The 13,547-nt window shown below is 47.9% G+C and overlaps 1 protein-coding gene across 2 annotated transcripts in view; it reads right to left on the reverse strand.

Annotated features, from left to right (window-relative positions):
- Positions 1–251: 251 nt before the first annotated feature.
- The window catches only part of DENND11 (DENN domain containing 11), a 52,254-nt gene continuing 38,958 nt past the window's right edge, over positions 252–13,547 (reverse strand). For both annotated transcript variants that reach the window (XM_010804612.4, XM_024991195.2), the window contains exons 5-9: positions 10,842–10,980; positions 9,918–10,049; positions 9,657–9,807; positions 9,072–9,140; positions 252–6,608 (exon numbers count right to left, since the gene is read on the reverse strand). In XM_010804612.4, coding sequence (XP_010802914.1) covers positions 6,413–6,608; positions 9,072–9,140; positions 9,657–9,807; positions 9,918–10,049; positions 10,842–10,980 — 687 coding nt within the window. In that variant the 3' untranslated portion in view covers positions 252–6,412. The remainder of the gene's footprint in view (positions 6,609–9,071; positions 9,141–9,656; positions 9,808–9,917; positions 10,050–10,841; positions 10,981–13,547) is intronic.

Consider the following 13,547-nt stretch of genomic DNA (forward strand, 5'->3'; position numbering starts at 1 on the left):
AAGATGTGAAACAAAAAGGCTTTGGTCTGGATGGGGTCCTCCTCCTGAAGTCGCCTGATGTGACTGAGAGCACGCAGTCTTGACTTTTTTTGATGGAATGGGATGGTTACTCCCAACTTCAGTTTCCCTTACCTGGAGTGTATCCAGACCGCGCAGCCTCCATCGTCACCCTAAGTGAGGTCAGCACCATACGTTCTGCTCATGCCTGCGGCTGCCACTCCTTCCCATCACAAAGGAGTGCAGCACACGTGTTCATGTTAAAATGTGAATTTTAATCGTAAAAACTGTTTTCTGTAAATATAGTTATATCAACCTCTCTGCATACAGCTTGGTTCAGATATATACAGATATGATATACACAGATGTTATCTGTAGCACAGAACATAATCAGTTCAAGAAACATGTGCCCGCTGGGATGAACCCCAGCTTTCCTTAGGCCTTCTAAATGATTACCACCGAAGAGAGAACAGCAGAGCCAGATGCAGGACATTCAGGGAGATGTATCAACTGTCTTACTAATTTCATCCTAGGAGCTAAAGAAACAAAACTAGATTCCGTTTCTCTTATTGCTATGACTCTTACACTGGGATATTCATCAAAATAGGGGTTTGACATTTAAGGCGACGGGGAGGCTATGCTGATCTTACACTTGGAAAACACAGAACTTCTCCCAAGTTTCTTTTTCAGAAAAGACTTACTTGTCAGACCGATTTAAAAAAAAAATTCAGCCAACAAGCCTGAGATGTACAAAGGAGGTTAGTTTTGTTTTCCTTGACCCCATACCCCTCAGGTCTCCTACCCAGTCTTATCAAAAGCACAGAACCTACAGCTTTCCTCACTGGTCTTGGAGGGCTAGACTGAAACGCAATCTTTGATTTGGACAAAGGAAGGAGTTTTCACTCCAATGTCAACAATATATGTTGACAATCCGATAACTCAGTGACCAGTGTGTGGGTTTTTCATTTTGTGGATCATCTCTGGCTAGTTCATAAAACCCTACACCCCACCTCCGCATCCCCCAACTGTCCTTAGCAAAACAGATGTACCATTAGTGTAAAGAGGCATTCTATGGCAAAGAGAGGTGGTTCGTACCCATCTGTTTATGGTGATTAAATACATTTCCTGAATTGAGATCCTATTACCTGTAAAAGCCCATTCAGTGCTGAGCTTCTAGAATAAATGCTAAAGAGATGAGAGCAGGGCTTTACTTCTCCATCATCAGTTCTCTATATAGTACTAGAAAATTATTTCCTTTCTAAATGTGCAGTTTCATCTAACAGTCCCTGTATTCCAGCTCCAAAAAAATGAGCTAAAGTGACAGTTATAAAACTACCTCTGGCTCCCTCTAGTTAAGAGGCCTAGCAATCAGCCTGATCACATTCACCCCCTTTCGTACAGGAGTCTTACTTAAAGTTGGTGACTGTATGTCATCCTCCATAGGACTGTCAACTTTATCTCCTCAAAAGGCTGTTAGATTTCACAGGACAGTCCTTATTCACTCACCAGAACATTTAAATAAAAAACAAACAAAAGGGGGTCTCAGCTGCTTCCAAATGGTAATACTGCCCATTTCTTCCAGGATTATCATTTTGATATTTCCTTCCATTTCAACATCTGCATCCTCAATGCATCACATAGTCATACCAATATAAAAATAAACTTCCATTTCTTATCAGAAAAACATTAACTTAATTCACAGTTAGCCTTTTTCCACCACACTCGGCCCTCCAGTAGCTCCTGGGAACAGAGGTATATTAGTAATACAAATGGAATATTAAAAAATCCATCCTTGACTTGGGAGTAAAAGGAGCCCTGAGCTCCTCTTCCCCTACACCTGAATCACAAAAGGGCTTTCCTGAAAGGAGAGGGGTGGGCTGGCCTGCTGAGGCGACCCCAGGCACACGGGAGCCTCAACACAGGGCACTACATGCAGGCACAGCAGGAGTGCAGAGAAGAGACCGAGGACTGGCCCTTTCAGAGTCCAGGCCCACAGCCAGGAGCCTACCGGGGAGATGAGAGCCCATTTGACACACACTGGTCCCCATATTACTACCTTTCCTGCCTGGTTGAGAACTGTCATCGCGTCAAGGCAAGTTCATTGTCAAGCTGAACGCTTGGTCTTATTCAGCAGCAACCCCCTCCACCCCGCCCCTTCCTGTACCTCTGTGAGTATGATCCTCCTGGGACGGGAGAAAGCACCTCAGTTCATTCCCTGGGCTCTGTGGTTTCTTTTCCTTCTTTGATTTAGCAGTCCAGAGTCAGGGCTGACTCTTTGCAACCCCATGGACTGTAGCTCACCAGGTTCCTCTGTCCATGGCAAGAACACTGGAGTGGGTTGCCATTTTCTTCTCCAGGGAATCTTCCTGATCCAGGGATTAAATCCACGTCTCTTGCATTAGCAGGAGACGCAAGTGGATTCTTTGCCACTTGCGCCACCTGGGTAGTTTCATTTCAAAACAAAAACAAGTTCCTGAGGTTCCCTTCTTCCTAGAGGGTTGTTGTACTGCCATTAAAAGGTTAACAAAAACTTCACATCACTGCCCTTTGCAAAAGCTTCCCCAAAGGCCTTGGTTTAAAGGTGAGTAAGCTCATCCTTTTTACTCTGTTTGAAGGGCTTTCAGTGTATTAAGACAAATAGCAAGTTTGCCCTCATAACCACCAGAATGAAAAGCTGGTTCAGCTATGATTTCATTTATCTTTACCTTTATCTTCTAGCTAAAACAGGTAGTTACACTGATCGATGACTCTTCACATGTGGTATTGAGAATTATCTGCACCCTGTGCTATACTTAAATTTCCCATCTTGCTTTTTCATGTGGGACAAACAAGTTATAAATGCAAATTCCTAGGCTAAATGATTTCTATCAATGAATTCAGCTTCCCTTCTCCAGCCAAATGGAAGACACGACGCCATGATGAATGACAGAGGCAGCCTTCTAATCCACAGCAATCACAACTTACTGAGGACTGTATGGGCACTTACCTTAGAAGGGATCTATGCCAGGCCTAAGGGGTGCTTCATGCTTAGCAAAAGCCAAAGCTAATTCAGAACTGTTATTTAGCCTATACTTTCTGGTCTGGGGAAAGATAAGTCCTATCATTTCTGATTCCTTCAGAAGAGTCCTAATCCAGAGGACAACTGGACATTGTCCCAAAGGCTGAAGAGTACCATCTGCCAAGCCTGCACAAGTGAAAAAAATCCATTTTTCCAGAACTTTGTCATATCCAACTAGACATCAGCAAACTCCAAGCCTGGATTCTAGGCCCACAAGGACTCTGACCACATAGAATTTCTCCTAACTTCATCCAGTGATGACCCAGTGGCCCCCACATCTCAAGTCAGCAATGTTTCCAGCTTAGGGCATGGCTCACAGCTTGGTTCAGCGGGTAAAGAATCACCTGCCAGTGCAGGAGACTCAAGAGACGGGGGTTTAATCCCTGGGTCAGGAAGATCCCTGGAGGAGGGCATGGCAACCCACTCCAGTATTCTTGCCTGAAAAATACCAGGGACACAGGAGCCTGGTGGGCTACACTCCACAGGGTCGCAAAGAGTTGGACATGACTGAGCAACTGAACACACACACACGTACAGCTTGGCTTTAGATCAGGCTTAAAGTTCCCCAAAAGGACCAAGCCAGCTGGCATAGGGTTGGGAGGAGGAGGTTTAAGAGTCGAGAGGGACAGAAGGTCACCATCAATCTAAGTACCCACACCTGAGTTTCCCAGCCAGCTCCTGAAGGTCACAGTAATATTATAATAAGCTCTGTTTCTACAGAGGACAGAGAAGGACATTCTTCAGTGACTTCCAAACAAAAGCAGATGGTTTCTCTGAAAGTATTTCCATAGTGACACAAAAGTAGGTCTGGGTGGCTTCTAGCTTCTGCTGTGTCTGTGCAGGGAGCCCTGCCTGGTACCTCGCCAACAAATTCTCCTTTCAGAGACCTGGCAGCAAGTGATGCTGGTGTGCTGCTCACCTGAGAGACTGGGGAAGAAGGAGGGGTGGGGGGAGGCGTGGGAGGGAGCCTTCAAAAGATGAACTCCATCCATGTCTCCTTGGGGATGACAGTGACGAGGGTAAAACAGGGTAGAAGCGTGCTCTGCAGCCCAGCAGAGGGCGCTGCGCTAGATTCCTGGCCTCACCAGGAAGCTGGCAATGCAGGGAAGGACCAGCACTAGGGTATCCTCTTCAAAGGACTCTGTTGGGGAGGCGGAGGGGGTGAAGGGGAGCATAGGGGTTCTGCTCTGGGGTCAGCCAAACACAGGCTGCATTCGACTTCAGACGTGGCACTGCGATATGGGTGCACCCTCTCCCAGGGCCACTCCCAGCCCAGGGGATGCCAGATGGACGGCTGCCTAGAAGTGCACAGAGTTAAAAGGGGTGTGGAACCCTGGGCCCGCCATTCAAAGAGAAACACAGGAACCTCATTTTCATCTGATTACCTTTACATCAGCGGGTCTGAGCCTGGAGTTAACAATAGCACAGAAACGAAAGCATTCGCATGCAGAAGCCCTCTGGAGCAGAAGGGCTTACAAAGAGTATTTGCCCAACAAATTCCCCAGTTCCACAGAACAAGGGCCTACCTGTGTCCTCCAAGAGAACCTGACCTTTCCTTTTACCCCACCCCTACTTCTGACTGCCCATCCCAACTTAGAAAGCCTTGAACCTTCTGATAATACTAAGAGTAACCATTACTTGACCCAAGTTACAAAGGCTGCTCCTTCTCCAGGAACAAGAGGAGATGGCCACTCTTCAAGGAAAAAGGCAGTGAAGCTTCAGCTTCTAAACAGATTCTTTTTTTTCTTCTGTAAACAAATATATTACTGAAATAGCTAAACCCACAGAGGAGAAAAATGTACAGTTTACATTTCAATGCCCAAACATTTATATATTTACATAAAAGACACTACCTTGATTAGTCAATGTCTGCATTTCCACACGTGAACTTCTTTAATCTTGAATTCTGTATCAGGGAGCTGCAGTGAGAATGGTTTTGAATAAAGCAATAAGCCCTACAAAGCTAGTCTCGAGACAAGACACATGATCCATCCATTTGAAAGTTATTTCTCTCTGACACTAGCCTGGCTGGAACTTGGTCCCGGACACATACACAGACACCTATTCCAATAACACAGCCAGGCAGGAATAGTGAAGGGGAGGAAGTTATATGTCACAAACAACCTAGGACCCCAAGTCAAAATCCTGAACTGGCCCAGAAGACCTCCACTCAACTCACAGGAGCCGGCTTCTCTAACAAACCATGGTTATCTCACCTAGGCTGACACCCACTGGACACTCCAGCCAAACAGAACAGGCAGGGCCGACAGGAGCTATCCCAGGTCCAAGCACTCCAGAGCACAGCAGAGCAACTCATCACTCACACATGGGGTTCCCAACCACTCCCCTGGGTACAGGCACTGCCGCCTCTGCTAACAAGTCTGGTACTTCTCTGGTCCCAGTTTCCTAGCTTGAGGAATGTTGCCTCTGCTAAAGAGAAGTTTGTTTATAAAGGCTCCTTGCACAGCAGAGCAACTCATCACTCACACATGGGGTTCCCAACCACTCCCCTGGGTACAGGCACTGCCGCCTCTGCTAACAAGTCTGGTACTTCTCTGGTCCCAGTTTCCTAGCTTGAGGAATGTTGCCTCTGCTAAAGAGAAGTTTGTTTATAAAGGCTCCTAACTGGTACATATTCCTGTTGACATCAGCCCAGAGGAATGTGCCAGCCCGTCCCAGGAGGGGATTCAGAGAAACAAGACTATGACATGGAGCGGCCACTGTTAACTTAGAGAAAGGTTTCAAGGCTTCATTTTTACAGTTTTAGTTTTCAGCTGACTGAGAAGCCACCTCTCCCTGTCCTCTGTCTAGAGAAGCTTCATACCTGGTGACAGAAACATCCTTTGTCCCACTCTGAAGTCTCTACATGAACAGAGAAAACACAGATTTACTCTAATAAACCAGAAAGGGAATTTGACCGCAAGACAAGACTCCCAGAACTGATAAAAACCTTGGAAGGCCATCTGGTCTAGCTTCTGCTTTGGGCAGATGGATATGCAAGGCCCCACTGGACAGTGGTCTCGTTCTTGATACATCAAATGACAGAGACCAGACAGACTTTCCCAAGAGTCCAGCCAGGGTGTCCAGAGCTCCTGGTGATAGGTGGCCTTCACCCCATCACCTTAAGTCAATCATGAGGAGACGAGAGAGGCTGCCGTGATAACTCCTAAGTCTGAACCCAGCAGCAGCTCGGAAAATGGTAGCTTCCAACGACCTCCAAAATCAAGGTGCTCTCATCTTACCTCTTGGGAAGAAGGGAAGAAAGGAGATGCAAAAATTACATTTGTTGGAAGTATAAATACTCCTATGTGGCAATTAGAAATCAGGCCATCCCCATGTGATAGCGGCTCATCCTTCCTATGGGCAACAGGGGTTGTCAATGACCAACATGACGTCGATGCCGTAGGCCTCCAGCAGGTCCATAAGAAAACTCCGGTCTCCCTGGGGGTCTAAACCCATGCCCCGAGCATGCTCGGCTGTCAGAGTTTTGTCTTGACTGGAGGACACCTCCAACAAAGTCTGAAATATCCGGTTGTTTTGCTCAAGGAAAAACCTGCATTCACAAGACAAGACATGGAAAAGAGAGGGCAGAAAAGACACAAAAGTTTACCAAGTAAGCCACACATGGGGAACCAAAAGTACACTGTTTTGCTTCCTATACATTTAAACGGTTTCAAAAGTCAGATAACCTTTTAAAAGAAGAAAACAGGATAAAAGTGAAAAGAGTTACTCAAGTGCCACTGAGGTCAGCAAAGAACTGGTGTTAAGCCATTCTATGATTAGCAAAATCTCTGAGTGAGTGATGGCCTGACTGCCAGAAATCTATAGGAAGGTTCAGTTCAGTCGCTCAGTCGTGAAGGTTACTAGAGGTTTAAACACAGCTGTAGAGAGAGGCCCCATGAACCATGTTCCTCTCTTTCTGCTTAGTCCTAAGGTAAGAGAAAAATTAGACAGACAGACACCTGATAATGCAGTTCTGAGGTCAAGACTTAATGTGAGAAACTGAAATCTACCTTCAAAGTCCTGGATGGGTAATTAAAGCCAGTGACAGGAGGTGAGCCTTCCCAACACAGAGAAGGACTCTTAAAATGACTCTCCAGCCCCTGAGCCAACCACACAAAACAGGTGGAGCTCAGAGGTACTGGGGCAGGCACTGGGGAGTCAGAAGCCAGCCCCGGGGGCAGGCAGTGATGTAGGAGGGGGAGCGAGGCAGAGTTCTCCACAGCTCACCATCATCTGTGTATAACTCTGTGTTCCTTAGATGGCTTTATAGGACACCTAGAAAATACAGGACAAAGTTCCACTATGGTGAAGCTTAAATATAGTTCCTGTGTGTAACTGTATGTACGTGGAACTCACATACAGTTCTACTATATATCACGATAACTTTTTATAGTAGATAAATTAAGATTTTTAGTTGGAGTTTCAATATCAAACTCTCAAAAATTACTAGAATGAATAGACAGAAAAGTAGAAGGATATAGTAGACCGGAAAAACACTATGAACCAATTCAGTGTAATTAAGATTTACACAATTTTCACCTAACAGTAAGATACAAATTCTATTCAAGTTCCCACAGACTATAAACCAGGAGACACTGGAACATATCCAGGGAAAACGAGGTACAAAAATTTCATGGTCTAAAGGTATTGAAATCGTACAGTCTGTTCTCTTACCACTGTGGAATTATGTTAGAAATCAATACTTCGATGGCTTTTTTGTTTTAATTTGCACAGGGCATATCTGAGTGTCACTGACTTATAGTTCTATATGAATATATGAGCCGTATTCAGATATGGTCTGATAACGTAACAGTCTAGACTTTTCATCTGTATTCCACAGAGCAAGGTGCTCAGTGCCCCAAGCAGCTTTGGGCGGTGAGGATTTTCAGATTCAAGAGAGATTCAAAAGCCTTGAGGAGACTCTGCTCAGCTCTCCGCTCAGCTCCCAGATACTTTTACATCTCAACAGCAGGTGTGCATTAGAAAGTACACTTGATCAGAATCAAAGTTCTGCACCTTTGTTGCAACATCAAAAGCCAGCGCTAAGTCGTGTCCGACTCTCCCGATCCCATGAACTGTAGCCTGCCAGGCTTCTCTGTCCATGGGATTCTCCAGGCAATACTGGAGTGAGAGGCCATTTCTTCTCCAGGGGAACTGCCTGACCCAGGAATTGAACCCAGGTCTCCCACATTGCAGGCAGATGCTCAAAGGCAGAAACAGTTCTAACTGCAAGTGCTACTCCCCATCCCAAGACAGGAAGCTGGCAGAACTGTTTCCGGTCCAATTACATTTCTGTTCTTATCACCTGGCACTATTAAACACAGCTGTTTATGAATGAAATCAGTGCCTTAAAGGTATAGAGGCCACGGTTCTGATCCCGACCAACAACTGCTCTGGGGGGAAAGAAATGTCATTCAATTCAAGAGTTAAGTTTTTTATGATCCCATAATATTCCATACAAGGAAGTGCTCTATTCAAAGGCAGCAATGGATGACAAGCCCCCACATCCTGAGAGACAGCTTGTATGCAGCGGACATCTGGGTGTAAATGACCAATAGGAAGACAACTCCTGGGGCTCCCATTTCTCTTAATAACCTTTCCCTGCTCTTGAACTCTTCTGGGTGCCCCTAACAGCATTCTGGGGCTCAGGCTGACTCTGTGGAACCCAGCTCTAAGGGCAATAATGGGCATCCTTGCACTGCAGCACGTAATACAAGAGGTAGTTGTTGTTTAGTTGCTAAGTTGTGTCTGACTCTGTGACGCCATGGACTGTAGCCTGCCAGGCTCCTCTGTCCATGGGATTTCCCCGGCAAGGATACTGGAGTGGGTTGCCATTTCCTCCTCCAGGGAATTTTCCCAACCTAGGGGTCGAACCTGCATCTCCTGCACTGGCAAGCGGATTCTTTACCGCTGAGCCACCAGGAAAGCCCAACACAGGAGGGATCCAGGCTAAAGCCGTCAAGTGCTAAGGGACCCTCAGGGAGGCCCATGACTACCACCCAGGCTGACTTACAGCACAAAGAGGTCCTCTTCACAAGGGTTGTAATCTTCTTCCACCTCCTGGGAATATAACAGCATCTGCCTGTTGGGAAGGAGATGACCATCAGCTTCTGGCGCAGCTACAAGGACCCCCAGGCCCCAGGCTAGGTCACTGGGCGGGCATCTGCATGGGTCACTGCCTCTCAAGGAGGAGGCTGAAAACCCAGAGCAACACCCCCACCGCTGCCCCGGCCAAAGGCAGGGAGAGAAGGGGCAGCACAGGGCTTGGAGTCCAGGGCTGGGCCTGGCCCTGGGTAATCCAGGACGAGGGACAGCCTTTCCTAATTGTCATACAGTTGGGGTGAGGCCATGAAGCCATTTATCCCACCCCTGATACCAGCATGCTGTTCCGGGCTTCACAGATTCTAGAGGCCACTAGAAAGGAGTCAGCCCAGGCATGCCTGCTGCCCATCAGTATAGGTGGGGAGCTTCCTCAACCCCCGCTCCCTGGGCAGATGGGCAAAAAATGTGCACAGAGGGAAAGGGCGGCAGGCAGCGGAGCTGGACCAGAGCCCCTCGGATGTCTGGACAGGGGCGGCTCCCCTTCCCCCAGCCTCACCTCTGCTCGTTGAGCCGCCGGTACTTCTCCCGGTCGGCGCTGTTGATCTTCAGCAGCGGCTGCAGGTGGTCGTGGTGCGTCTTCACGTTCTGGTTGTCCACGTAGACGTCGTAGAGCTCCCGCTTCTCCTCGAAAATCTTCTCCGTGGTGCCTGCGGGAGCTGGGGTTCAGGAGGTGGGGACCCCCCGCAGGGTGGCCCTACAGGGAACCAGGGACCCCGGGGAGGCGGGGGTGCCAGGGATGGGCGGGCCCCGTACTCACAGGCCACATAAGACACCTCTACCTCCAGGGTCTCGATGTCGGCCACGTTCACGTAGAAGAAAGGCTTGGACTCGGGCACGGTGCCCCCAATGCCAGGCAGAGAGACGTTGGCCAGGCAGCAGCAGCAGTACACTGGCGGGAGAGCGGAAGTGAGGGCGCCCGGGGTCCCCCTCCCAGCCTGCCCCCCCTACCTCCCAGGCTGCCAGCATCACTAGGGTCTCCATTCAGACACGGGTCAGTCTTTCTCTCAGGAGATCTTGCTTAGGATGTGGTACCAGTGACCTTCCCCCTTCTCAGAACCCTTGCCCACGGCAACCCCTGCCTCTCCTGGTCCCCTCCCCTCTTCTGTCTGTGCCCCTCAGGCTCCTCTGTCTTCCTCTTCCTCTGGCTCACCTCCCTGGGCCAGCATCTTCCAAGCTGACACATCCCTCCTGATTCACACTCTCTCCAAGTGGCGGCACAGACAGCCCAGGCTGCCCCCCAAGGTCCTGACCCAACTAGACCACTGCCTAGCGTCCACCTCGAGGTCTCAAAGCACCACACACATGTAGTGTCCAAGTGGACTCTATCACACCACCCCCCACCATCCTTGTCATCCTAGACTCTTCCGCCCTGACCTCACACACACATCAGAACCTTACAACCCAATCTGACACCAGTCTCTGCCAGCTTTCTCTTTTTATATCTGGAATCCATCCTCTCTGCTTTAATCCAGGCCCTTCTCTCATCTGCCACCCGATCCATCTTCCCTATTGCCAGAGTCCACATTCTACGACATCAATCCAACCGCGGTCCTCCAGGGCTTCAAAGCAGTGAGCCCCTGATACGGATCAATCTCTCTGACCTTGGTCAACAATGGAAAGAATGGGGCAGTTTCTGTCTCAGGGAGCTTGGGCAGAGTCCCTGACCTTGGCTTCTAGTTACCTCTATAGCATACAACGCCCACTGGAGGGGGAGAAAATATCAAAATGCGCTTTCGAAGTAAGGCAAATTTCCAAAGGATGAGGATCTGTTCGCCAAAGAACTTAATAAATTGAGACATGCAGCCAGCTGGGTGTGTGATCTGAAAAAATTAACAGAGGTGGGTGAGGGGGAGGGAGGAATAACTTGTTAGAAATATTGTGAAAAATATGCAATATAAGTGTGTGCTAACTACTCCTCCCCACCAAAAATGACCTAAGGTATAACTAAACAGATACACTAAGGGATGGGTACTTCTACATAAAACGGTATTTTTCACTTTGAAAGTCTTATCTTTAAACTAGAATTGTATCATGTAGCAGCTCCCCGAATGCACCGAAGTGAGAGTTTAGGATCATTAACTACTTCATCTGGGGAAGCGGTGCAGAGGAAGAGAAGCTGGATTGTAATATTTGAGTCTCTCCGGGATGACGCACACCTTAGTGAGACCATTCAGCTCCCAAAGTGACTAAGCACAGGGAGGAAGGAAAGGATGAACTAACTGTCCTAGGTGACACCTCAAATATACAGGGAACCAGCTCCCGTGGGAAGTGACATGTGGAAACAGATTACAGGTTACCCCACTGGCACAAGGACTCCCAGCACCTAACCCCATTCCAGCACCTATCCCCATCCTCCTGCACCTAACTCCATCCTTGCACCTAACCCCACCCCCCTGCCCCCTAACCCCACCCTCTGCACCTAACTCCACCCCCTGCACCTAAACCCCACCCTTTGCACCTAATTCCACCCCCTGCACCTAAACCCCACCTCCCTGTGCCTAACCCCACCCTCTGCACCTAACCCCACTCACCTACACATAACCCCACCCCCTGCACATAACCCCACCCCCATGCCTAACTCCACCTCCTTGTCCCAACTCCACCCCTGCCTCCTCTCAGTGCTAGATGCCAGGGCCCCTCTCAACTCTGAGGGTCGCCTCCCAGGCGCGCAGAGGAGCTAAGACATATTCCAGGAGCAACTGCATGAGCTCTGTCTAACCCAGGGGAAGTCAGAGGCCGGGGTTCTGCTCTGCCCTTTACTGACAGGGAGACCTCAGGAAAGCCAGCCCACGTTTCTGGTTCACTTTCTTTACCTGTAAAATGGGGATATTCCATCACATCCCTCATATGGCTAGAAGGACCACTTGAGAAAAGTCGTGTGCAACACTTGGCACATGGGAAAGCCACATGACACAACTGTCACTGACAAGACACCAGGCTTCAAGCCAAGTGCTCTGTGAATGTTTTGGAAGCTCACTTCCAGGACAAAGTGTGTAGTTTACAAGCCAGTGGAAGAAGCAGGCACACAAGCGCTTAAGCAACCAGCCTGATGAGAGCTGTGATCAAAGAGGGGCAGGGGGCTGCAGGAGGGCGCACAGAGGCCCTGGGGTGTGAGAACAAGCTGCTTTCTGGGAACAAGCAGCTGGGGGATGGGGGAGGGCCTGTGCCAGGGCAAATGGGCAGCAGCCCAGCTGCTGAGACGCGGCCCGAGGCTGCACCCCGACTGCAGGACACAACAGACTTCTGTGCTTTCACCTCAACACATTTCCCTTCTCTGGCCTTGGAGCTTTTACAGAGAACCTTCTTTTCTGGACTTGCACAGTTCCTAATTTTAGGTTTCCCTCCAACTTTTCATGTCAGGCACCCCATCCTCTTCTTACTCCCTAACTGTCGCTGGTAGGTCCCTCGGATTCACACTTCATCCCTCACCTTCCACCTTCATCCCCCTAGGAAATCCATCCACTCCTGGGGCTCAGTCCCCCGACTTCTCTCTCAGTTCCTTATTTCCCTGGGGGAGCATTTACTAGCTGCTGTTGGGCCTCTCAGAGAGGTCTCCATCAATCCTGCCTTCCTCTCACCTTCCAGGTTTTTCCTTCCCTCTAAGATCTGACCTCTACTTTATAAGTTTATTTTAAAATTTTCTTTATATATCTGTTCACTTTGTAAAAAAATTCATTGACCTATAAACTTACAGCTTTTCAACCAGTTGCAACATGTTATATTTCAATAGAAAGGTTACATAACAGTTTCTTCGTATGTACACATATGTGATATATTTGAATAGGCTATCAAATATACCATGTTCATTAGTACTGTCATTTCCCACCCCTGGTCTTTTCCTCTTTTACATATACAAGCAGTGTCCCTCCAAACCCACCTCACCCCAAGGTAATACGTGTTAATAACCTACATCACAACCATCCATGTTTTTTTCCCACGTTCATATATGTATGTGGACATGGATACATATATGTATGTGGATACATATATGTATATATATTCATATATGAATATATCTACATGTTTGTACATACCCAAGGCAGTGATTATTTTACAGAAGTGATGACATCACATAGTTTTCAGCTCTTTACTATTCTCTCACAGTACTTCCTAGTAGAGCATCCCTCGTCCACTGGTTATGCTCTAATTCATTACTCCGAATGGCTGTGTAATATACGGAGTGTTCTATTTGTCTGCCACTCTGAACAATATTGAATTAAACACGCTCATACAGACATCATGACACGCCGGTGGTTAACAGAGAGAAGACAGATCCTAAGGAGTGGGACTATCAGATCAAAGGGTGCAATATTTTGAATTTTAATAAGGCACTAACAAATTGTTTTTTTAAAAGAAGACTGTTCACATTTCTACCTGCAACCTATTA

This window comes from Bos taurus, chromosome 4 (assembly GCF_002263795.3).
Source record: "Bos taurus isolate L1 Dominette 01449 registration number 42190680 breed Hereford chromosome 4, ARS-UCD2.0, whole genome shotgun sequence".
NCBI classification, from domain to species: Eukaryota; Metazoa; Chordata; class Mammalia; order Artiodactyla; family Bovidae; genus Bos; species Bos taurus.